Source organism: Squalius cephalus (assembly GCF_949319135.1).
Source record: "Squalius cephalus genome assembly, chromosome: 18".
In the NCBI taxonomy this organism is placed as follows: Eukaryota; Metazoa; Chordata; class Actinopteri; order Cypriniformes; family Leuciscidae; genus Squalius; species Squalius cephalus.
Window position 1 is genome coordinate 22,953,380 of NC_137139.1, and position 22,883 is coordinate 22,976,262.

The 22,883-nt window shown below is 36.4% G+C and overlaps 2 protein-coding genes across 4 annotated transcripts; both read right to left on the minus strand.

Annotated features, from left to right (window-relative positions):
• Positions 1–244: 244 nt before the first annotated feature.
• On the minus strand, positions 245–12,204 carry phf8 (PHD finger protein 8). The gene is made up of 22 exons (XM_079848820.1): positions 11,912–12,204; positions 10,592–10,960; positions 10,410–10,495; positions 10,031–10,151; positions 9,632–9,792; positions 9,379–9,520; positions 8,935–9,121; positions 8,608–8,770; positions 8,382–8,469; positions 8,187–8,293; positions 8,002–8,093; positions 7,343–7,432; positions 6,954–7,259; positions 5,832–5,923; positions 5,565–5,731; positions 5,374–5,459; positions 5,172–5,290; positions 4,732–5,048; positions 4,524–4,619; positions 4,337–4,446; positions 2,760–3,141; positions 245–2,675 (listed from the first exon to the last, which is right to left on the minus strand). Exons 2-22 carry the CDS (start codon positions 10,687–10,689, stop codon positions 2,587–2,589), a joined length of 3,099 nt encoding a protein of 1,032 aa, XP_079704946.1. The 5' UTR covers positions 10,690–10,960; positions 11,912–12,204; the 3' UTR covers positions 245–2,586.
• A 3,496-nt stretch (positions 12,205–15,700) lies between these two features.
• Positions 15,701–21,819, minus strand: arf3a (ADP-ribosylation factor 3a). 3 transcript variants are annotated; one of them, XM_079848965.1, is made up of 5 exons: positions 21,757–21,819; positions 20,291–20,457; positions 19,993–20,103; positions 18,881–19,005; positions 15,701–17,009 (listed from the first exon to the last, which is right to left on the minus strand). In XM_079848965.1, the coding sequence occupies exons 2-5, from the start codon at positions 20,436–20,438 to the stop codon at positions 16,848–16,850; spliced, it is 546 nt and encodes a 181-aa protein (XP_079705091.1). In that variant the 5' UTR covers positions 20,439–20,457; positions 21,757–21,819; the 3' UTR covers positions 15,701–16,847. The 3 variants fall into 3 exon arrangements, with proteins under 3 accessions (XP_079705091.1, XP_079705093.1, XP_079705092.1); XM_079848967.1 differs by having other exon boundaries at positions 15,731–17,009; positions 20,291–20,452; positions 21,757–21,775; XM_079848966.1 differs by having other exon boundaries at positions 15,731–17,009; positions 21,679–21,762.
• Between the last annotated feature and the right edge of the window lie 1,064 nt (positions 21,820–22,883).

The window sequence follows — 22,883 nt, forward strand, 5'->3', positions numbered from 1 at the left end:
CTGGCTGACGGAGACGTGCCATCAGCCAATGGCTGACCGCCATTGACACCACTATGGCAACAGAGATGCGGCTTTAAATCACGTGACTCCCGTTTATTCAATTTGCAGGGGTTCATTATTTTTAACGTCTGGCACACAATAGACAAAGAAGCGGGTAAATGCTGAGTTGACCCACTAAGCGCGTGAGAGACTTGTAGATGAAAATAGGCTTATAAAGAAAAGAAAAAAGTGCAAACAATTTTTTAAAAATATTTTTTAATAGAGGTCATTTGGAAAAAACTGCTCAAGCCGTTTCAAAAACCAAAAGACAACGTCCAATTATAAATATTAAATGGGTTGAAATTTGACTTGGTTTTTAAGTGGTCCTGAATGTTTACTCCTAACACTACTGTTGCTCTATCAAAATGATATTAGATACAAAATAAACCCTGAGAGGAACTGTATGATCAACATTAATTGTTCAAAATAAACTTCAACATACAAGAAAAAGGTTAAAGGATAACTTAATCCTAAAATCCACACAATTAACTCAAGACGATAAAGAAGATAATAACTTAATTAAATGTGTTTTAATAAAAAACATCTTTAAAAGCCAGTCCTCTTATATTTTGAGATTTTTGAACACTTTCTTTGTTGCTCAGCTTGCTTCACATCATTCCTGTTTTTCACTGTCAATTTCTAGAGATCCTGAATAGCGTCTCAGTAGAAGTTTCAGTAAGAGAGGTTGCTATGTTTCGGGACATTACTGAAGGCACAAATGTTTAGTAAAATATGAGCGTACATTTAGAGATGATGTGAAGTAGTAGTCAAATCAAACAAATGTACAAAAAACTCAAAATATTCCAGAAATATCCTTTTGAATTTCAGAATCATCTGAATACAACGTCTAAAAATTTTTAAACAGGATATTCTAACAACTGTCTTGTTATTTCATGTTCAATACTAATTTCTACAAACCACTTTAAAACAAGTTTCTAATCACATTCAGATGGTATGGTGACAGTTCGGCAGGGTGAAGATCTGTGACATTTTCAGAAAAAAAAAAAATACAGTAAAATAATATTTACACTGGCCCATTGATTTATCAATATTTTTGGTGCTGATTATGGACATAATGGTCAAGGGAGAAGACTAAAAAAGTAATTTTGCCATTACATTAAAATTACAAGAAAATGTTATATTTAACTCTTCTAGAATGGAGTATTTATATATATAAAAAAGCAAAACTAAAGTATATTGACAATACAATTAATGTCATTGATAAATGGGGGGGGGGGGGGGGGGGAATAAAATAAACAATAACATTGACATAGCAACAGAATACATTAACTTTATCACATTGCTAATATCATAAGCATCGATGAAAAATAACAGCATAATTATTCTATACAAATAAAACTGACTAAACAACTCTTATGCTGTTACCCAAACATGTGAGTATTTTTGTACAAGGTGTGTCAAGAAAGATTCCAATGCAATTTCTTTCTTTCGAGAAAAAAATAAAATAAAACATCAAATATATACACTGAACCTACAAAAATCAGCCATCAGATCTCAAACTGCTCTAAAATCAATTTCCGTGTTCTTTACAATTACTAAAATGTGTACCACTGAACTCAACCCTAGTTAAACTCGGAGCTGTACTATAGATGGAAAGGCCAACAAGACAACCATGGCCAAATGGTGGCAGGACATTATACTGCCCATGCTGAGTGGAAAACAAACAAACAAAACAAGACAAACTTATATAAAATATATATACACATCTAAAATACATTTGTTGATAAAAATGAGTTAGTAAACTACGGTAAAAACATTATTTAACAAGCAAAGAGACGTTACTACAGGACTTCATCTACAGCAATTACGATGGTGCATCAAATTGCCTTCTATGGTATAAAACAATTTGATATGAACACACACTAAATGAAGCATGTAAACAAACAATATGCATGGCTTTAGGAGGAGATTAGACTGCGACAGATAGCATTGAGAATGGGTGAGCTGATGACTGAAGAATTAGATGATCTCTCCTCCATGGGACAATTCTGGGAAGTCAAATCTCCAAATAAACCATTCAAACATCTTCTGAACAATGTTCTAATCCTTTTTTCCGATGGCCAATTTGATCTAACATCAAGTGCTCCTCAGAATTTAGCTTTTTTCTAGAAATAAACAACGTTAAAACTAAAAATGAACTATGAAACAAAGAGGGTTTAGGTGGAGTGTACATGTACGCATTTTTAGAGGTGGAGCACTGAAAATGTTGGGAAAAAAATGGCAATTTAGCAATACAGCCATCACTCACTGGTATCCATTAATTGTTTAATGTATCCGTCTGTTTAGCTCTATTTGCTTTTCAAATAGAATTTCTATTCTAAAAAAACATGCTAAATGGATTTCACTTGAATTTTCTCACAGCAAGTTACTGTTCTTTTCACTTTTCGCCCAGATGAAGCAAATAAAACCAGTCAAGCAGAACCATAAAACAGTCACATAATTTAACTCCATTATCATTCAGGTCCTCTCATCCTCATTTGTTTTCTCCACCTCTATTGTTCCCTGCAGTCTCTTCTCCATATCAATCTAGAGGAGAAGCTTGCCGTTTCGATGTATTTTCAGAATCTTTCCCAGTCTCTGTTTAGCTGTGGCAAGTCCTTTCTTTGGACGTTTCCCTGTGAGAAAGAAACAGAGATAATATTTCAGTGTAATTCCCAAGCACATCACCGTTAAAGGTACTGTGCTGTAATTCTAGATACCTTGACACGCTCCTGCTGGTGTTGGAGTTGCCAGACCTCCAGGTGAGGGGGCAGAGGGAGAGTAACTGCTGCTGTTTTGGGGAGAAAGAGAGTGGCGTCTTGAAGTCAGGAACACGCCAGGGGCCATGGCACCACTTCCTCTTGGACCCCCAGGGCTGAACGGACCTGGTCCTGCTGTGTACTCGTGGTCCAGCAGGCTGGCAGAGTAAACCTCCACTCTCCTCTCTTCAACTATGCAGTCCACAGGAGGCTCAGAGGGGAGAGGAGGAGACACGGGTGCAGAGTCCGGCTGACGCTGGAGTTGGGCAGCTGCAGAATGTACTTTCTCTTGAGGGACTTTCTTCTTGGTGTATCTTCTCTTGGTTATGGTTTTCTGCTGTTCCTGATATTAAAGCAATAATAGATTACAATTTCAATCCTTTGCTGTTCTTTCTTTCAAATGCTGTGCACTTTCTATTCAAAGAATCCTGAAAAAATAAAAATCATGGCTTCCACCAAAAAATATTAAGTGACACAACGGTTTTCAACATTAATGATGATAAATTATTCTTGAGCACCAAATCATCATATTAGAATTATTTCGGAAGGATCATGTGACACTGAAGACTGGAGTAATGATGCTGAAAATGCTAACAATATGTATAAATAAATATATATTTATATAAAAAAATATATAAAATTGTATTTTAAAGGAATACTATGTAACCTTTTTTAGGTTTAGGAACCCATTCCGAGGGCGTTTTAACTCCTACGGTGGCCGTATTATTTCAAATCTGCCGGCAGTCGCGAGTAATCTCCCCCATCGCATTCGTCACGGTGCCACTGAGTGTAAAAACGCGAAAGGCGAAGCTTGAATTTCCAGGTATGTCCCTCTTTGGCTAATGTATTTTCAAGATGGAGGCGCAACATGGCTGCCGCCATTCGAGCGACTCGCTATGCATTCTAAATGGCAGATTCTACGCTTACGAGAATACTTGATTAGTTGGTAGAAGTAATTACACATTAATGAGCACATATAATTTTGAAAGAACAAAGTGTTTTTTGCTAAGAATCAACTTAAAAATGACACAGTGTAGCTTTAAAAAAAATAAAAATAAAAAACATATTACTGACCCCAAACCTTTAAACAATAGTGTATAATTGCCATGTTTTTGGTATAAAAATATATATCTCATTGTTTCAAATAATCCAATCAAAACATGCTAATCAGAATGTGTAGTTCATGTTGTGAACACGCTCTTTCCTCAATGTACTAAAACACAGACAGTGAATAACTAAACTAATAAATCAATCAGGTTTTCAACATTGTTGGTTTTGCTAAATGTGTTTTAATTTATTCATTAATATACATACAATGTTATATAAAAAATATTTAAAAATTTAATTTTTGGTTTAATTTTGCATGTCCTTGTCAACTTAGTTCAAATTAGATGCCATTTTACAGTAAAATGAATGACCTGAATGAATATGACTTGACTACATTTAAAGGATATTTTGAAAAGATAAAAAGAACACTTATAAAAGGCACACATCCAACTTAATTGTAGGTTCTGGCATAGTGTGGAACAGAAGCTCACCTGTTGTGCCAGTTTGGCAGCAGCAGCTGCAAGCCCAGTTTCTACAGATGCCACCCTGGCACCCTCTCTTACCGGTCGCTCCTGCTTGGGAAGTGTAGGGGTCACACGGGCTGAGGACGTGTGAAGAAATGATGTTCAGAAATGTTTCGAAATAAAATGCAACAAAAATTTCATTTCATGCTGTTACCTTTAGGACTCCAGGGTGTATCATCCCAGTTTCTCTTTCTTTTCATTTTGGACTTGCTTAAGTGGTCCTCCTCGTCAGATTCTAGTGACGGATACACTGTAGACATGTAGAAACGATCTTTTAAACTGAATCACTCTGATTCACAGCATTTCCTCTGCTACGCATTTTAACAACCCTGGTGGAAATATTCAAGAATCTGTGAACTCACCATAATCAGAGTCTTTAAAACAGGTACCCAAGGTCTCCTGTTCATCCAAGCTTTCTTCATCACTGAGGTGCCGTGCTGGACGCTTGATGGGCCGTTTCCCTGGCCTCTGAATGGTGGACTTCTTCTCGTTCTTCTTTACTCCACTTATCCACCCAGCTCTCCCGCCTTTCTCCTTCAAAAGCCCCAGCATCTCACCTCCTCCGGAGATAGAGAGAGGAGAGGAGGAGGAGGAAGAAGATGAGGAAGATGGAGGGTTGGCCATTGAGAGCATGCCCTGGATAGCATCACGGGTGCTGGGGGAGGCTGGTGCTTCCTCACTTGATAACACAAAGAGAATCAGCAGAAGTGAAAAAAAAAAAAAAAAACATCTTCAGCTTTCACTATGGCATAAAGACTAATAATGGCCAGTATGCAGAATATAAAGTGTGCAAATGAATTACCTCAGTGCAGAATCAAGACCCGCCACCTGTTTGCTTGCCTTGAGCAAGTCTAAAATCCCACCTGCTCCACCTTTCACACCTTGCACTGTGAGCATCTCCTCATCTGTGGTGTAATCCTCCTGTTTAACAACAAGATACAAAACCAGTGACCACCAGACATCTAGAGATGAATCTAAAGCTTTCCTAAAAGAGACTTGTATACCTCAATATCAAAGTCCACTTCTCCCGGCTCACGGATTCTGTGGGGGTCGCTGCATGGTTTGGCCCGAGGTAGTTTCCTTGGTAGACCTTAATGAGACCATTGAGCCAAGTATTAGTTTGTACCAAGATGTTGATGTTATTAAATTAACCTTATTAGTTAAACATAAAAAATAAATGGGGAAAATCTTTTACCAGCTAATTTCTTCTTGCTTGGTAGAGATGGTCTACGGCGAGGTGGAGGGGTTTCATCAATCTGAAGCTCATCTTCAGAATCAAAGTCGGACAAAGTAGCCATGTGGGGCTGGAACTGTTGAAGTGAACTCCCGGCTCCATTTGCACTGCCAGCACGACCCTTCTTCCTAAAACAGGAAGAAGAGGAGATATTAAAAATAAGGGTGTCACAGCATAACATTAAAAATACTTGTGTGTCAGTGAAATGGGTGAAGATAACTGTTTTACCCTTGTATCTTTCCATTAGTCAGCACGAGCTTGAGCTTGCTCTTGTTGATCTTCTCTTCAAAGTCATCTAGACAGTCATCAGGCAGCTCAAGCTGAAAAGACAAAAAAGTACAAAATGTAATTTTTCAGCTTTATTCCCATCCTAAAGAAAAAAAATATTAAAAATAAATTGTTAATCTGTTTTTAAAAGGAAAAAAAATATCTGAACATCCTTTATTTGAACCCAACGTAATACTATATTAGACAGAATATATACAATACAAAGTATTATTATGATTATTAAACTACTGTTCAAAAGTTTGGGATCAGTACTTATGCTCACCAAAGCTGCATTTCCAAATTACAGTAAAAATAATATTATTATATTACTAATTATACGGTTTTCTTTTTAAACATTTTAATATTTTGAATGTCTATTTTTTTTGTAGTTTATTCCTGCGATGGCAAAGCTATTCCTCCAGTCTTCAGTTTCACATGATCCATCAGAAACCAATATGATCAATATCAAATTAATAATCGAATATGCTGATTTGATGCTCAAGAAACATTTATTTTTATCAATGTTGTGCTGCTTAATATTCTTATGGAAAATGATCCTTTTTTTCAGGATCTTGATGAATATAGTTTAAAAGAACATAAAATATAATTATTCTTATAGTTCACCCCAAAAATGAAAATTCTGTCATCATTTACTCACCCTCAAGTTGTTCCAAACCTGTATGAATTTTTTCTTCGGCTGAACCCAAAAGAAGATATTTAAAAAAAGGTCAGAAACCAAACAGGTGATGGACACCATTGACTGCCATAGTCATTTTTTCCATACTATGGAAGTCAATGGGGCCCATCAAATGTTTGGTTATCCATATTCTTCATAATATCTTCTTTTGTGAAAAAGAAATTCATATAGGTTTGGAACAACTTGCGGGTGAGTAAATGATGAACTATCCCTTTAACTGTCACTTTTGATCAATTTAATACATCTTTGCTGAATAAAAGTATTTTTATTTATAATAAACTTTTTTTTTTTTTCAAACAAAAAAATCTTACTGACCCCAAATGTTTGAATGGTAATGTAATAAACATTATAATGATTAATAAATATAAGTGTTTTAGAAATTCTACCTTGCTCTTTTTAACTTTGCACCCTGGCTGGAACTTCTTGAGCGTGTGTTTAGTATGAATCTCGAGTAGGTCCAGCTCTCCGGCTTCTGTCTTTATCTCTTTGCCTTTTTGGCTCTTTTTCTTTGCTCCTGGAGGACCTATACCCACTCCTCCAAATCCATCCTTCAGCTTGGGACCTTTCTTTTTACCTGGGTGCTGGCCAAAAGTGAAGGATGTGTTCAATGGAGCTTTGGGGTGAGGAGAGGGAAGACCCTGAGAGCCACCAAAGGGTGCCCCACTTCTGCCGATGTTCTGCTGGAAGATATCCTGCAAAAAGAGACACAAAATTCAGATGCAGGATATAAATCATTACCTTTTTCATTGAAAATCTGGGCCAGAACTACTCTCACCTCAACCAGTCGTATCTCCTTGGCCAAGTCCTTCACTAGCTGCTGGATCTTTATGGTCTCCGGTATCTCATGTTCATGCTCAGCCAGGGACTGAATATCACAAAAACAACCAACATAAGCTTTGTGTCACATAATTGCAATGAAATGGTTTACGATGGTATAAAACAATGGTAAAACAAATACTTTACTTTACATAAATTTAGAATCCAATTCAGGGCTATTTGACAGATATGATATTCTTTGTGATATGATTCTATATATAGTTTTTTAGCCTTTTGACAAAATTCAACGTAATCCTAATATTAATAAGCGAGTTTTTACAATAAAAAGAAACAATTTTAGCCAAACACCCAATCGAATTACACTGGAAAATAAGTAAAATACAGTCAAATCTAGTTTTCCACTTGCTTTTTCACTAAAAGAACACAAAAAAGATATTTAATATTTCATTTATAGGCTCCAAATATAAACAATATTTACCAACATATAATCACACATACAATTTTTAATCAACTAAATGAAAGTTTGAACTGATTCATGGTTTAACTGATTCATTGGTTTTTTTTTTTACTTGACTTTAAATATATGAATATATCATGGGTATATAATGTATATACCGTACTAATCACAAGTCCTACATGTAATATAATTAAACTTACTTCCTTCCGTGTCCAGCTACGGAAAGCATTATTGAGAGCTTTGGCTCCGTGGACCAAATAAGTGGCAGGATGCCGTCGATTCTCTCTCAGACCTTAAGTGGATTGGAAAAACACAAAAATTAAAGTACATGAAAGAAATAAGCAGTAAAGAAAACATCCATTTGCTTTATGAGGAGAAGCCTCACCTCTGAAGGTGTCGAGCAGATGCTTGCCAACATACCAACACACCGTTTCAAAGTTTGGAAACCTGAATAAGTCTGCCGTGCTCAGACGCTTTTCTATCTCATATGCTCTGATGAAAAGAAAGGGAAAATTGACCAATGAAAAAGCCCAGAGCACAACTGCTTAGCGTAAGGAGATGAACAGACGCATCATCTCACCGAAGCTGCATGTCAATGTTGAGGCTGTGTAGAAAATTTCCCCCAAATGCCAAACAGTCCACAGGGGTCAGGACAGCATGAATCCACCCTGACAGCAAACAATTAAGGTACAAAGAAAGAATCAACATTATTAATCTAAATGTAGTTTCTCAGTCACAAAGGATATCAAAACAAAAAGTTTATTTTGAAATTAATCCCAGTGCAATCCCTGAAACAGACATCGTACCTGTTGGGATGAAGAGGGTGTTTCCTTGCTTAACTGAACATTTGTAGCACATGTCTACCTGGTCCCCAAAGAACAGCTCATTCTGATTGGTGGATGAACTCCAGCACTCAAAAAGGGACAGGTTAGCAGCAGTGGGACGAATGAGGTAAAAGATCTTCTCACCCTGACATGTATAAAAACAAATATATAAGACCTCTTTTGTCTGGAAGACAAACCATGATGCTTTCTATAGTAGTGAAATGCAGTTACTCCTCTCAAATGCATAGAAACATTTCCAGCCGTCTCAACAGATAATGTAATGCACACGATTTAAAGAGAATAACTGACCCGGAGTACGTGGTACCACACAGAGGTTCCTCCAAAGTCAATGTGAAAGTCCGTGTAACTGTCCTTCACTCCCATCAGGCAGTATTTCTGCACATTAGGCCTCTCAAAGACAGACTCCTCAGGCCAGAGATTCTCCACCCATGACAGCTTCCTCACGATCTTTGGTGTCTCCACCAGATTTGACAACCTAAGAACAGACACAAAAACTGTTAGACAGTTTGCACAGATAAATCCTCTTGTAAAAGTTGCCTTTAAATTCTTTAATTTAACTCTTTAAATTCAACCCCTTTGAAGACGTAGCTGAAATAGCTTCACAGGAAGAAAAGAAAAGAAAAGAAAAGAAATGCAGTAATGATTCATTTATGCATTTAGAAAACTGACTTCAATGCACCGCTGCTACAGCCGTACACATTCAGATTAAATTAGCACATCCCAAAAAAGCACCTGGTGTCTGAGAACTCTAAGCTGATCACATTCAGCACTCGGTCTCTGTTTGGGCTGTTATAGTACTCCACAAACTCTCCCAGTTTCATCTTCAGGTCTGCTTGGCGGATGACATCAATCACGTCAATTTCCTTGTCAGCTCCTATGACACAATTGTAAGACATTAAATTCCTATCTAAACATGACTTTTCACAAACAAACGACTGGAAACATAGCACAGAATGGCACTGCAGATGTGATTAGAGTTATTTACCAATATAATGCTCAACATCCGATACGGAGAAGGACGACGGGGGCAGATTCATGCCCAGGCCATCTTTCCTGAGGACCAGGACTGGGACGCTGAAAGAGCGCTCCTCTAGAAACTCAACGGTGAGTTGGGCCCCGGTTGGCTTCAGCAGGACTTCATCAGCACTTAAATACAAACATTTAAAAATATCAGCATACTTATCACTGTGCATTTTCGAAACATTTTTTTAATCCAATAAAACCAGAGACTGCAAGCCCAAGCTGAGTGGTATGAATCATCGCTTCAAGTCTGATCAGAGCTAAATTAATCTGGGTTAAGAAAGCAGAGTCACCTAGTGGCCTAATTTTGACCTTGCAATAAGTGTCCTATAACTCATTAAGAGATAACATGAATAAACCATACCTGGGAAAAGTGCGGCTGCGTAGCTCCCTGACAAACTGAGCACTGCCCGTCTTCACAGGTCGTCCTGATTCTCTCCCCACACTAGTATCAGCATGCTTAGGAGCCCCCCGTCGTTTGCGCACTTAGAGAGAAGATGATATCATAGTTACCAATCATGCAAGCTTATAGGTTTGCTAGCCCATTCTGAGCTTCTTGGTTTAAAAATGTATTTTGTTTGTGTTCCACAATGAGGATGTAAATGGCTCTGCTGTCTATTTTTATTACTCGCTGAGCTTGATCAATTATCACAACAAAGTTAAGTCAACAAAATACCAATTCTGTCAGGACCACTATCGTCAAATACGTCAAATACAAATTTTACGACGTATGCCACACTTACTGACAGAGGGTCCATGTGACACCTGACAGTTAGGACAGTGATACAGATCAATTTCTGCCGCTTTGTCCTCTTCCACTCCAACACAACTACAGAAGATCAAATAGTAAATACAATACAAATCATTTAAATCAGAAAAAAAGGTGACTTAGTTTTAAATTGTAATTTACAAAAGGCAACCTCACCTGCCATGAAACCAGTCCTGACAAACATCACACTCAATCATGAATCGGGTGACATCATAAGGGAGACGACACAGGCAGTAAACGGGAACAGATGCCATTCTAAAGTCCCGGGCCAAATGTCAATATAAAAAAGTCTTAAATAATATGGTATTGCTTCTGTTTTGGCACCACAGTTCAGTTAGTTGCCTCTGTGGAGAGTCAACTTCACTTCAGAGCAGTTCACAAATCAGCTTGCAGTGCTGTAAAGACTGTTGTATATGAAGTATGCTGGCAGTGACAACAGCTCTCAGTCAATCGTAGATTAGAAAGCTTCACTACTACGACCACTGCAGTCGAACTGGGCGCTAGGTGCATACCATGGTTCGGCGCCTGTTGAGAGAGCAAAGGAGAATTTGCTGAGAGAAAATAAGAAACATCACTCTTGTACCCAAACTGCAAATTAAGTGCACTTTACATTAAATAGTAAAACCTGGCAAAATTGTTTCAGTCAGAGGTTAACCAATTCATCTGCTTGGCTAAAATATTACATAAATGCACTAGCTGCCTTTATTATGGTTAACAGACTCAAAATAAGCAAGTTCCTATTCATTCTCAAACAAGCCTCTATACAATGAAGGCAAACAGCGCAAACTACATACTGTATGATCAAATTGTGCAGAATTTTAAATATTATCCCTAAAACACCTGGACCTAGACTATCTGGTCCTGTTGTTCATTTACAGAGAGTTACAGATAGAGAGGTATTTGGGATTAGAATTTTAATACTTTAATGCACATTATACATTTTATGCATTATAGTGGTAAAAACTACACATTTATGAAAGCGACACTTAAAATGAATGAATAATCAAATAAATAGCTAAATAATAATATAAACACTAAATATTCATCTTTGTATTACTTGTTAAATCGTATAGTTTAAAGCTGCAGAGATAAAGCTGACTTCCACTGGGACGATGCGAACGATAAGTATAAAAGCTATAATTTGCAATGCATACTTATTTTAATTTTATCCCCTAGGTTTGTAAATGAAAGAAAAAAAATGTTTTTGGAAGTGTTTAGAAACGCGGTCTGTGATAGCAGAAAACAGTTTGTTGAAACATAAGAGCTGGTAGCTAGCTTAGCTGCTAATATTTTAGCATGCTCGTCAACGTCTAACTACATGAATCTTTGTGTTTACAATACAACAACGATGCGTTACTGAGCAAACTCACTAATCTAACCTCAAATGTAGCCAAAATATGAAATATGGAGTTGAGATTATACGACCCATAGCAAGACAAAAGGACTTGTTGCAGCGCGCGCAGTATCGGGTCTTACCGGGTGTGAAATGCCGCGAGTGTCCCGAGGGCCGAGCGCACCATGCCGGACGAATTTTTTGGAAACTCCGAGGCCTGCGCGGCCTGCTTTACAAACAACAAGATGTTTTCAAAAACCGTACAGTTCTTCCGTTCTTACGTATTCAACAGAGGAGAGTGAGTAAACAAATCTGGAAAGATCTCGAAAGAATACAGTCCACAACCGAGAAGCAAAGATTTTATGAAATTCATAACGCAGCGATTTCCCTTGCTATAAATCCATCCCAATCCGCCCGTGCAGCGACCACTGTCTGCGGGAGAGGGAACAATAAAGTTGCTTCGCATTGTCGGTCTTCCTTCGGACGGCAGAGACTTCAGATGAGCCAAAAAAATTACAAATAAAAAAAAGGGGGAAAATCTATTTAATTAGCACTTTTCTTTTTTTTTTTTTTTTTTTGGTTCTTGTAGAGTAAGTAGCCTAAGTATACAACCATGAATAGCTCCTCATCAAGGCTTGCTCAATGTAACTATTGTTTCCAAAAATGGAAATCGTGTTTATTATGAAAAATAACATCTTAAACAATATAGAAACAACTAAAAATGTATTTGTTTTTATTCCATTAATTATTTATTTATAACCATGCATAGCTTATCACCATGGTTAGGCCTAGCTCAAAGCAACCATGTTAAAAAAAAAAAAAAAAAATATATATATATATATATATATATATATATAGCCTACAATGTAGAAACTATACATCTGCTAGGGATTTTTTAAATCACGAATCTAAAATGTTACTACCAAAAATGTTATCATAGTTTAAGTTTTATTACTGTTTGTTTACATAGTGTGCAGTAGCCTACTATATAGTGCTACAGTGGGTAAAACCAAGGTAACTTTTCTTAAGGGCTGTTATATCATGTCTGAAGCAAACAGCAGTAGTTATTATGTGGAAGATTTTAAGCAAAATACTGTATATTCTTTCCAAAATGTAGACCAATCCATAAATGAAAATAAGTAGATATCCAGAGCCAATCGAGTGACGTCACACTAGAGTCTGTTGTCCAGCAGATGGAGACATGGGATAAATGTTGAAGGATGTAGCTAAAACATCTTCGCCAGGTTGAGATGAGTTTGTAGTTATAATGGTTGCTTGCTTGGAGCGACTACAGAGAAAGATTTAAACTCACAGTAATGATAACCTACTGTACACCCCAATGTCTATAAACCACTTACATTTCCCTGATATGTAGGCCTAGCACCGCATTTTGAACTGGGACTTTTTAATTACTATCTATCTATCTATCTATCTATCTATCTATCTATCTATCTATCTATCTATCTATCTATCTATCTATCTATCTATCTATCTATCTATCTATCTATCTATCTATCTATCTATCTATCTGTCTTAGATATTATCTATCTATCTATCTATCTATCTATCTATCTATCTATCTATCTATCTATCTATCTGTCTGTCTGTCTGTCTGTCTGTCTGTCTGTCTGTCTATCTATCTGTCTATCTGTTATTTTACTTTTAGTGTTTTCTACTGTTTGAATGAGCAAAACTACTCTAATTATTATTATTATTATAGCCTACATTTTGTGTTTGTTACAGTTTGAATAAGCAAACTATTACTAATGCTACTTTTAATAAACAATAATAATAATTATTGGCTATTATTAATTATTATTTACTTTGTTTTACTGTGTGATGGAGAAAGTCGCCAAATATTCAAGATTAGGGGGAACAAAAATAAAAGTCTTTAAAAATCTGTCATTGAAAAGCCATACTAATAAACCACTTTATAATTGTGTTCACATGCGTGTGTATTTGCTCTTGTTAATGCTTGCCAGTTGCCACTCCATGTACTAATTTCACCTGTTTCAGGACCTGCCTGAAACAGGTGAAACAACTCTCATTATGGCTTTGACTGAATACACCCCCCCACCCCCCACTCAACAGCTCCCTAAATAATCATCCGTACGCCATCCAGCTCCTGATTTCTCCAGTCCTGCCTCTCAGCCTCATTGCTGGTGGCCATGGCCTGGATGAGGAGTGGGCTGGCCTGGCTTCAGCAGTCGCAGCTCCCATCACAGATTGATGAATTGATTGCAGCATTGCTGCCAGTGAGTCTGTGCCCTGGGCGAGGGCGCCCCGGTTACGGGAGGGAATCCCAGCTATGGCACCCGCCATGGTGCCGCTATTATGAGCGGCCTGCAGGGGACCATTGGGGCTGGCAACCCAGGGAGCAGCCCTGACCCACATACTGCTGTCACGCCCCTGGAGACACACACTGTGAGGGCAGGCGGGGAGGTGTGTGGGATTTGCCACAGAATAAGGGGGTGAGGTACTGGGCATCTTGCTAAACAAACAGACTTCCCTTCTTATTATTTCTAGGCTTTTCTGAGCCATAAGTGTTCACACAGAGCAGACGAAGCACTGTCAATACGCTCTGAAATTTCCACAAACCCAAAACCGCACAGAGATAAGATTTATCACATTCGTGGTGTCAGATAAAGTTATCAGAATGCAGAAACAAATTTTATAATTGTATACTAAACCACTGAATGACTGAAGAGACTGTGTGTGTAAACTGAATTCTGGAAGAAGAACAAAAAAAGATCTTAGAATGGAAGCAATTATAGTAAATGAACTTCGTCAGCCATGTGGGTTCAAGACTTTGAGTGGTTTTGTTGTATTATTTAATACCTTTTTTCTCATAGGCTATAATTTGTACTCAAGCACCTGTCATATTAACTCTTAAACACTTCTGACTTTAATTTTAATTAAATGGGATCAGTGTTGTTGTTAACTAAAACTAAAAAATAAGTTCAAATAAAAAAATTAAGTAAAATACATAAAAAAGCAAAAACTAATACAAATGACAAAAGCACATAAAAAATGACTTAACAAACTAAAATTAAAATGATAACTAAAAATATGAAAATAAAACTAATTAAAAACATTAATAAATACTATAATAGTATATAGACAATACTAAAATAATATTGAATGCGATTGCAGGCTGTGTTAAGATTATAGTGAAAAATTCACAAATTGCAAATTGATGTATGAAGATATATATATAATTATTCCACCATATTTTACACCATATTTTATGTTCATATTTTATATCACACACGTTTTCATGTTTTATGTGGACTTTCCATAGGCATAATGATTTTTATACTGTACAAACTATAGGTGTACCAAATGATACATTAACCATTAAGTTAATTTAGACAATATAATAGTAATAGACAAATGTATAAAACTGAACGAGAAGAGATGCAAATCAAAAGTTTGATAGTAAGAGCTTTATGAAAGGCAGTTACGGTGAATGAAACATTTATATATAGAACATTTATTTTGTGTAATGAAAAGGATACTTTGTGATTTTGTGTATTGTACTAACACAAATTATGCTGAAATGTTTGGGAAAAAAACTGCACTTTTGATGATCTGTTGTGATATTAGTACCAAGAGCTTTGGACCGATTGCTTGTGAACATTGTGCCAAAGCAATAAAAAAACCTGTTTGTTTTTATTTATTATTTATATTTTATTTCATCTTTATATGAGATTTTTAATAGCTTTAGTTAACCAAAGTAACACTGGTTGAGGAGCTAGATGCATATATTGATAAATGTAAGTATGAATGACTGAAAATGATTTTGTGTGCAGATGCAAAATTGGAAAAACTATTTAAGTTGATTTAGAATTTGATTTGAATGCTTGCAGAATGAACCGTATCTCAATGCAATGAACATAAAAAAAAAAATGTATAGACACTGGACACATTTTACAAGAAATAATAGATATTCACATTAAATTATCTAAATGCATACTTTATTAAGCGTGCAATATATAAACACACTTTGTCATTCATGAGCGTACACACACAACCATATTTGAGTCTATTAGTACCCGTGACTATACTGTATAGTCACTTTGACACTCTTTTCAGCATTTGTGTGAAGTTACCAAATGCTTTTAAATCAGCTACACCAGTCACATGGCTATAGAGATTTACCCTTGTTCTCCTCAGATTTGCCCATGCAACACTAGCAAAAAGTCACTAACATAAATGCAACACAAGTGATGACGCGTTCAATGAGCATGTCTACACGTACACGGCACAACACGGACGAACATGTAATAGCAGCAAAACACATGCATTTAGCTACACAACAGAACAGAAAGAAACAGCTACACAAAAGAAATAGTTCTTGTACATGGAACACTGTGCTATTAAATACGCATGCCGAAAGAAGAGATCCACAGTTTACAAACCAAAGCTTGCTCAGCAACCTGTGCAGAGACACCGGTTATTGTGTGGATACATACAGTACAATAAGAGCATCATCACCCCTGTGTAACACTGACAGTCATGAAGTCTGGCTGATATGCTGATAATAAATCACAATGCATTTCTATTTCATTTTCAGTAGCAAAACAACAACACTATAGCAAAAATCACAACATGTTTCTCGACTGTTTTCAGAGTATTATTTCACTTGATTTTATTGAAATATTTCAGGAAACTGAATCAACAGGTTTCTCATCTATCAGTGCAGTTAATATAGTTTAAATGACCTGCATTTAAGCGATACCTCCATATTCCATAGAAGTATATAAGTAAAAGCTTTTCATTCACTCCCTATCTTTTATACATTTACAGTGTACAGACACAAGAAACGGAGATGTTTAAATCACGTAAGAATAGTAAAACATCTTCACTTGTAAGAATGAATATGAATCATGGGGTGCTAGTGCTACCCCAATCATCTCACGGATCTGTTAGGTGGGGCGTAGCGAGGGGTTACACTGTCTGAGATGACCCGACTCCCGATGGTCATAACTTGTAAACAGAATGAAAGAATCTTTAAAACCACTGGTGCTCCCTGATGAGCTGCCACTTCCCACCGGTTCCACTTGGATCCAGCCTGCCTCATTTCTTGTTCTTGAGCTGGTTGGCCAGCCAGTCCAGACCCTCATATAGGCCGTCTCCGCTGGTGGCACAAGTGGCCTGGATGTACCAGTTACGATGGCGCAGGGAGTGGAGACCCAGCTTATCTGTGATTTCTGCAGCATTCATTGCATTTGGCAGATCCTGTAGAGTGAGAAAGAAACATACACAACTACACATCTTACTATGTATACAGCCTACATAGATAGTTTAGTTGTGATTTAGTTGCGACATGTGGGCTATAAGGAACAATATGGTGGACATTAAAGTAGAAATGAAATGGAGAAAGCGAGTGTAATGGTCTGGACTAGCAGAAAAAGAAAAAATGTGAGGCGGAGACTTGGTTCTATCCACCGGTCGTTGATTGGATTTCGGCCGTCGCACTCAAAAATGATTGTGAGCTCGCAGTTGATTGTAAGAAATGGGCGGGGTTTAAGCGGACTAAATGTCTGGAGAAGTCACCACAGAGAAGTCATTTTCATCGGAAGATCTAGTTAGGACATTTTGATTAAACATTACAAGAAAATTAAAAATGAAACATATAAACGGATGGATGAATCATTCACAATAAAATCTATAACATGCATTTACAAAATAGATAAGGTTAATTTCATACCGACTTCTATACTATGATTTTATACTGGTTTGTCTAAATATAAATTAAATTATAACGAATCACAAAGGAAATATGGATGCACTGCTATTAAAATTCTGGCCAACATAGTTGATAATTATTTTCATATTATGGTGGAAATAAAAAATTCTATATTATTTTGTCTAAATAAATTACACATTTAAAATTATAAAACAAAAAAATAAACATTTATAGGCTAATTTAAAATAATTACATATAAAATGCTAAAAATAAACACTAATTTCACTGATTTTAGGCATCACAACATTATAATGTGCAGTCTGAAAATGGATATTATTTTCTTTAGTTTAGCTAAAGATACCATTTAACTGTTATTAAAAATATTAGTGTTTTTAAATATTAGCATTATGTGAGTATTAGGTGATTAGGATTAAGCTAGTCCCAGACTAAACTGCATGTTAACTGAAAGCAACTTGCACTGACATATCCTAAATAAAATATGTCAGTGCCATTGTTTTGTCTCAAGATGCACACCAGTAATGCACATTTATAAAAGCTACTTAAATGTCCTAATTTAACTAAGGCCTAATCCTATCTTGATATAAACCCTGTCTGTGAAACCAGGCCTAAGTGTAACAATAGAGGAAATGAGCATGCATATATATTTTGTACTGATATATTGTGCATCCCGTAAAGGAACCTTCATAAAAGCTCTCAAATAATGTAATATCAGTATTCCTACCTCAGACAGTCTGACTATCTCTCTTAGTTATATAACAAGTAAGCATATAGGAAAACAGCTTTAAGTTCCTCAGCATCCATATCAAAGAGGATTTCCCATAGTTCCTCAACTCATTTTCCTGGATGTGTCTATAATTCCTGCACACACCGAAAAGCCTACATTTCTCTAGAGATCTTTTACAGAATCAGTGTGGGAGCTATGGGAGCATCATGTCCTACTGCATCACACTATGATACACCAGCTGCACATCATCAAATCAAAGAGACCTTCAAAACTGCAAAAACACATCAGCGATAGACCTCAACAACCTCTACCGGCAATGAGCTCTGCAAATCATCAGAGAGCTCATCCAGTCCAAAAATAGTCTGTTTTCACCTCTGCCATCTGGAAGATGGAGGCAAACACACACAGGCACGCTGAGGAACATTTTCTATCTTACAAATGTTGATCACCGACGTTTTCTACAATAATCCCTTCTAACTACCAGTCCACTAATGAACTACAACCACAGCAGGGACATCACCAAATAATTCAATGGGTTTCCACTGTCAACAACATAGGTTATAGAAACTGATGCACTTACGGGTGCTTTGAAAGTTATATTGGTAGATGGCAAGCTAACATCAATAAATTGTCTCTGATTTGAAGACCACAGCAGAAGCATAAGGAAGCTCTTGCCTGCTTGTTGGCAAAGATGAGGAGTACAGCGTCTCTCAGTTCATCCTCAGCCAGCATCCTCATCAGCTCTTCTCTGGCTTCATTCACTCGCTCGCGGTCATTGCTATCCACCACGAAGATCAGACCTTCAAAATACATGGGAAATTATGTGAAATGTGGTTTTGGAGAGGTAGTAATTATTAACAGGGCAGGGGACAATGAAGACCCTTGTGGACCCCAATATGAGATCTTTATACTAATATAAATGCAAAATTTATTCAGACAAGGTATTTCCTTCCTCTATTGATGTATGTACAATTTTTACAAATCAAATGAATACTTTTATTCAGCAGGGATCCGTTTTTGGGATCCAGGGATCCGGAATTGATCAAAATGAGTTAAAGGAACAGTTCACCTAAAAATGAAAATTCTCACCCTCAAGCCATCCTAGGTGTATATGACTTTTTACTTTCAGCCGAACACAATCAGAGTTATATTAAATAATATCCTGGTTCTTCCCAGCTTTGTAATGGCATTGAATAGTGCCTGAATTTTTGAAACTCCAAAAAGTACATCCATCCATAACAAAACTCCAGTGGGTTAATACACACCTTCTGGAGTGAAGTGATGGGTTTTCCCTGAAGGAAACTGGGTATGCACTGCTATTGAGATTTGATACAGCCAATAATTATTTTCACGTTATGGTGGATATTTAAGTAGAGATGAAATGGAGGTAGCAACTGTTTATAATGTTACAAATGATTTCTATTTCTAATAAATGCTGTTCTTTAGAAAGTTCTATTCATCAAAGAATCATGAAAAAAAATGTATCACAGTTCCAACAGAAATATTAAGCAGTATATTAACTGTTTTCAACATTGATAATAATAAGAAATGTTTCTTGAGCAAATCAGAGTATTAGAATGATATCTGATGGATCACTTTACTGTATATTTGATCAAATAAATGCAGCCTTGGTGAGTATTAAAAAACGTACTGTCTTACTGACTGTACACTTTTTAGGCTTTAGTTTATGTCACATCCATGATTTGCAAGGTGTATTGCCTGTTTATTTAAATTCATTTGTGTGTTTAGTGTGTGTGAGTGTGTGTGTGTACGAGTCCTCTTCTCACCTTGTGTGTTCTGGAAGTAGTGACGCCACAGAGGTCGGATTTTGTCCTGGCCACCAACATCCCACACTGTAAAACTGATATTTTTGTACTCGACAGTCTCTACGTTAAAACCTAGTAACAAAACAGCACAATGGGATACAAATTACAAGCTGGCAAGATTCGTAAAACATGACTTCCTTCTTTATGAGTAGAGTAGACATTGTCTATAACTTCACATAGACTTTGTCTCTGTGTAAAAGGAAAATAATACAATAATAATTAAGCGACTAAACATTTTAAGTCTGAAAATGTGCTTCACCAATAGTAGGAATGGTAGTCACTATCTCTCCCAGCTTCAGTTTGTACAGGATTGTGGTCTTCCCAGCTGCATCCAGCCCAACCATCAAAATCCGCATCTCCTTTTTCCCAATGAGGCTCTTCAAAAGGTTGCCAAAAATGTTCCCCATCGTTGCTGGATAGCCTTTACTTGAATAAAAAGACAAAATCTTGGGTCAGTTTTCTTAAATGACAACTGTCTTACCTGTCTGACCCGTACAAATATGTTCCTCTTATAGACTCTTCAAGAAACCCCTCTGCAATTTATTATCTTTAACTATGGCAGGACAAAATCATAAAATAACATATTTCTTTCACAGAGAGCATCACATATCAGGAGACAATTTTCATTTTTACATGTTTTAGAGTGGATCCTTTCGCATAGCAGTACAGATGAAAATATGGCATGATGTGAAGGTCAAGTATGGTAACTCATGCTCGGAATTTGCACACTTTACTAATAAAGCTTACTTTGTATTTGGAAAAATATAGCTGTTACTAGAGCCTGCAACAAAATATAATCCTTAAAAAAAACAGAACCAGAGCACATGTATATCAGAGATGTCATGTTAATGTAAGATCATCTTGAACTAGCCTTGCAGTGAGAGCACTAATCTGCAAATTCATCTCAAATGACTCATAACTGTCATCATGCACTGATTAAATAAATGTGTATGGAACACTGAGTCAAGGACAATAGACTACACATAAAAAACTCAGTCAGTAGCCTACAATAAAATACAAGACTATGTCCCTAGTCCAGTCCGGCATCATCGGTTTTTAAAATATCCAATTTGAAACACCTATATTACAAAAACTAACAAAGTATTACTTTATTTCAGGTGCTGCTAGACAGATTGAGATGCACCATGGACCTTAATGTGTTTGTAAGGAAGAGAGGTTTCTCATCCTCCATAAAATGGTGATGACATCCACATCATGAGTGAGTATTTAAATGCCAGAAAATCTGAGACTGTTGATTTGTATCACAATTTAAATCCAACAGAACTACTGAAGCCCAGATCAGTTCACATTCAGGTTTCAGAATCAGATATGGACACAAATGGAAACAATTATTTTAAATCAGAAAAACCTTGATATGAGAACTGATTTCTAATGTCAGCCTACACATATGTGGGCTGCTGATGAATAGGCTATGCAAAAGATGCTCAAATTCCACTGTATATTTTACAAAACAGAAATGCCTTCATATGGTCAACCGGCGCATGTCACATCAGGCAGTGATACTGTTTAAACATCTTTTATTTTTGTCACGACGTAAATAGCCTACTATAGCAGCAAAAGCCGGCCTGCGTATTGACAAATCATAAATTACTCAGATATTTAATGTAAATTAAATGTAACATATACCATGTCGCCAGCAATCTCTACCGCAATTTAGACGAAATTATAGCCTATTCTTTCACGTTTTCCAGCATCCCTACTCACCTCGGAGACGAACACCGGATAATTTCACGCAAGTCACTCCAGTCTCGCGATATCAGCGGAACTAGCAAGAGTGTGTTAGATGATATCTCGCGATATCTTTGAGGCGCATCCTGTTATGTGCATTCAAAATGTCAATGAATGTAACTCATGCAAGGGGTGTTCTATATGAACGAGGGTGTAAGATCTCTTCAAATGAGTATAGGCTACTCTACAAGTATTTACCTATATAGAAAATTACCCAAACTTTTATTTTTAATATAATTTGTTGATATAGCCAAACATGCTTGTAGCAAAATATAAGCACATGTCATTAAATGTGATTAGAAAACTCACCAGAGTTCACTAACATGTTCAGTGACGTGTTTTCTTAAACTGAAAAATGTAATTTTAAAGAAGATCATGGACCTGCATGATGAAAGCAGATTTGAATGTTATGATTTTTTACAAATATTTCATATAGCCTACTGGTAAAGAGGACACGGTTGTGAAACTTTATAAATAAAAAGAGGTTTAAGTAATTTTTGTTAAATCAGGAAAAAGTACTATTGTTCCTATATGGAAGATGCTATTTTTTTTTTTTTTTTTTTTTTTTTTTTTAAGTTTAATAGGCTAATATATATCTCAAGCACTGAGTTGGTTTAAGGACAGGTGGATTTAGTAAATTAATGTAAATGTTATAAGTTTGATACAAAAAAATAAAATAAATCAAATTAAATTGTGCATGTGAGTAAAGAACATTCTGATGATCTCTAAATCATTTTAAAGTGGAAATGTTGTTTATCCGGATAAGCTGGCAGGTAAAGTTGTATTGTTTCATGTCTCAAAAAAACAAACAAAAGTGGGCTAGTGAGCTGTGAGCTAGTACATTTGGATAATGTTTCATCCAGAAATGTGTATTATGTGATAATTTACAACTGAAGGATTTGTTGCTGCAAATGTTTGGAAGCACATTTCCATATTGTGATTAATTATTCAGCTATGACTGAACCTAATGAATAAGTAACCTACTAGATGCTGCCAAATTACAAAACTTGGCAGTAACTGATTTCCTCAGGCTGCCAACTCAGTAGTTACTTACTTAGAAATTGCATGCCAGATTATCAGTATGGCAAAATATCACTCTTTAT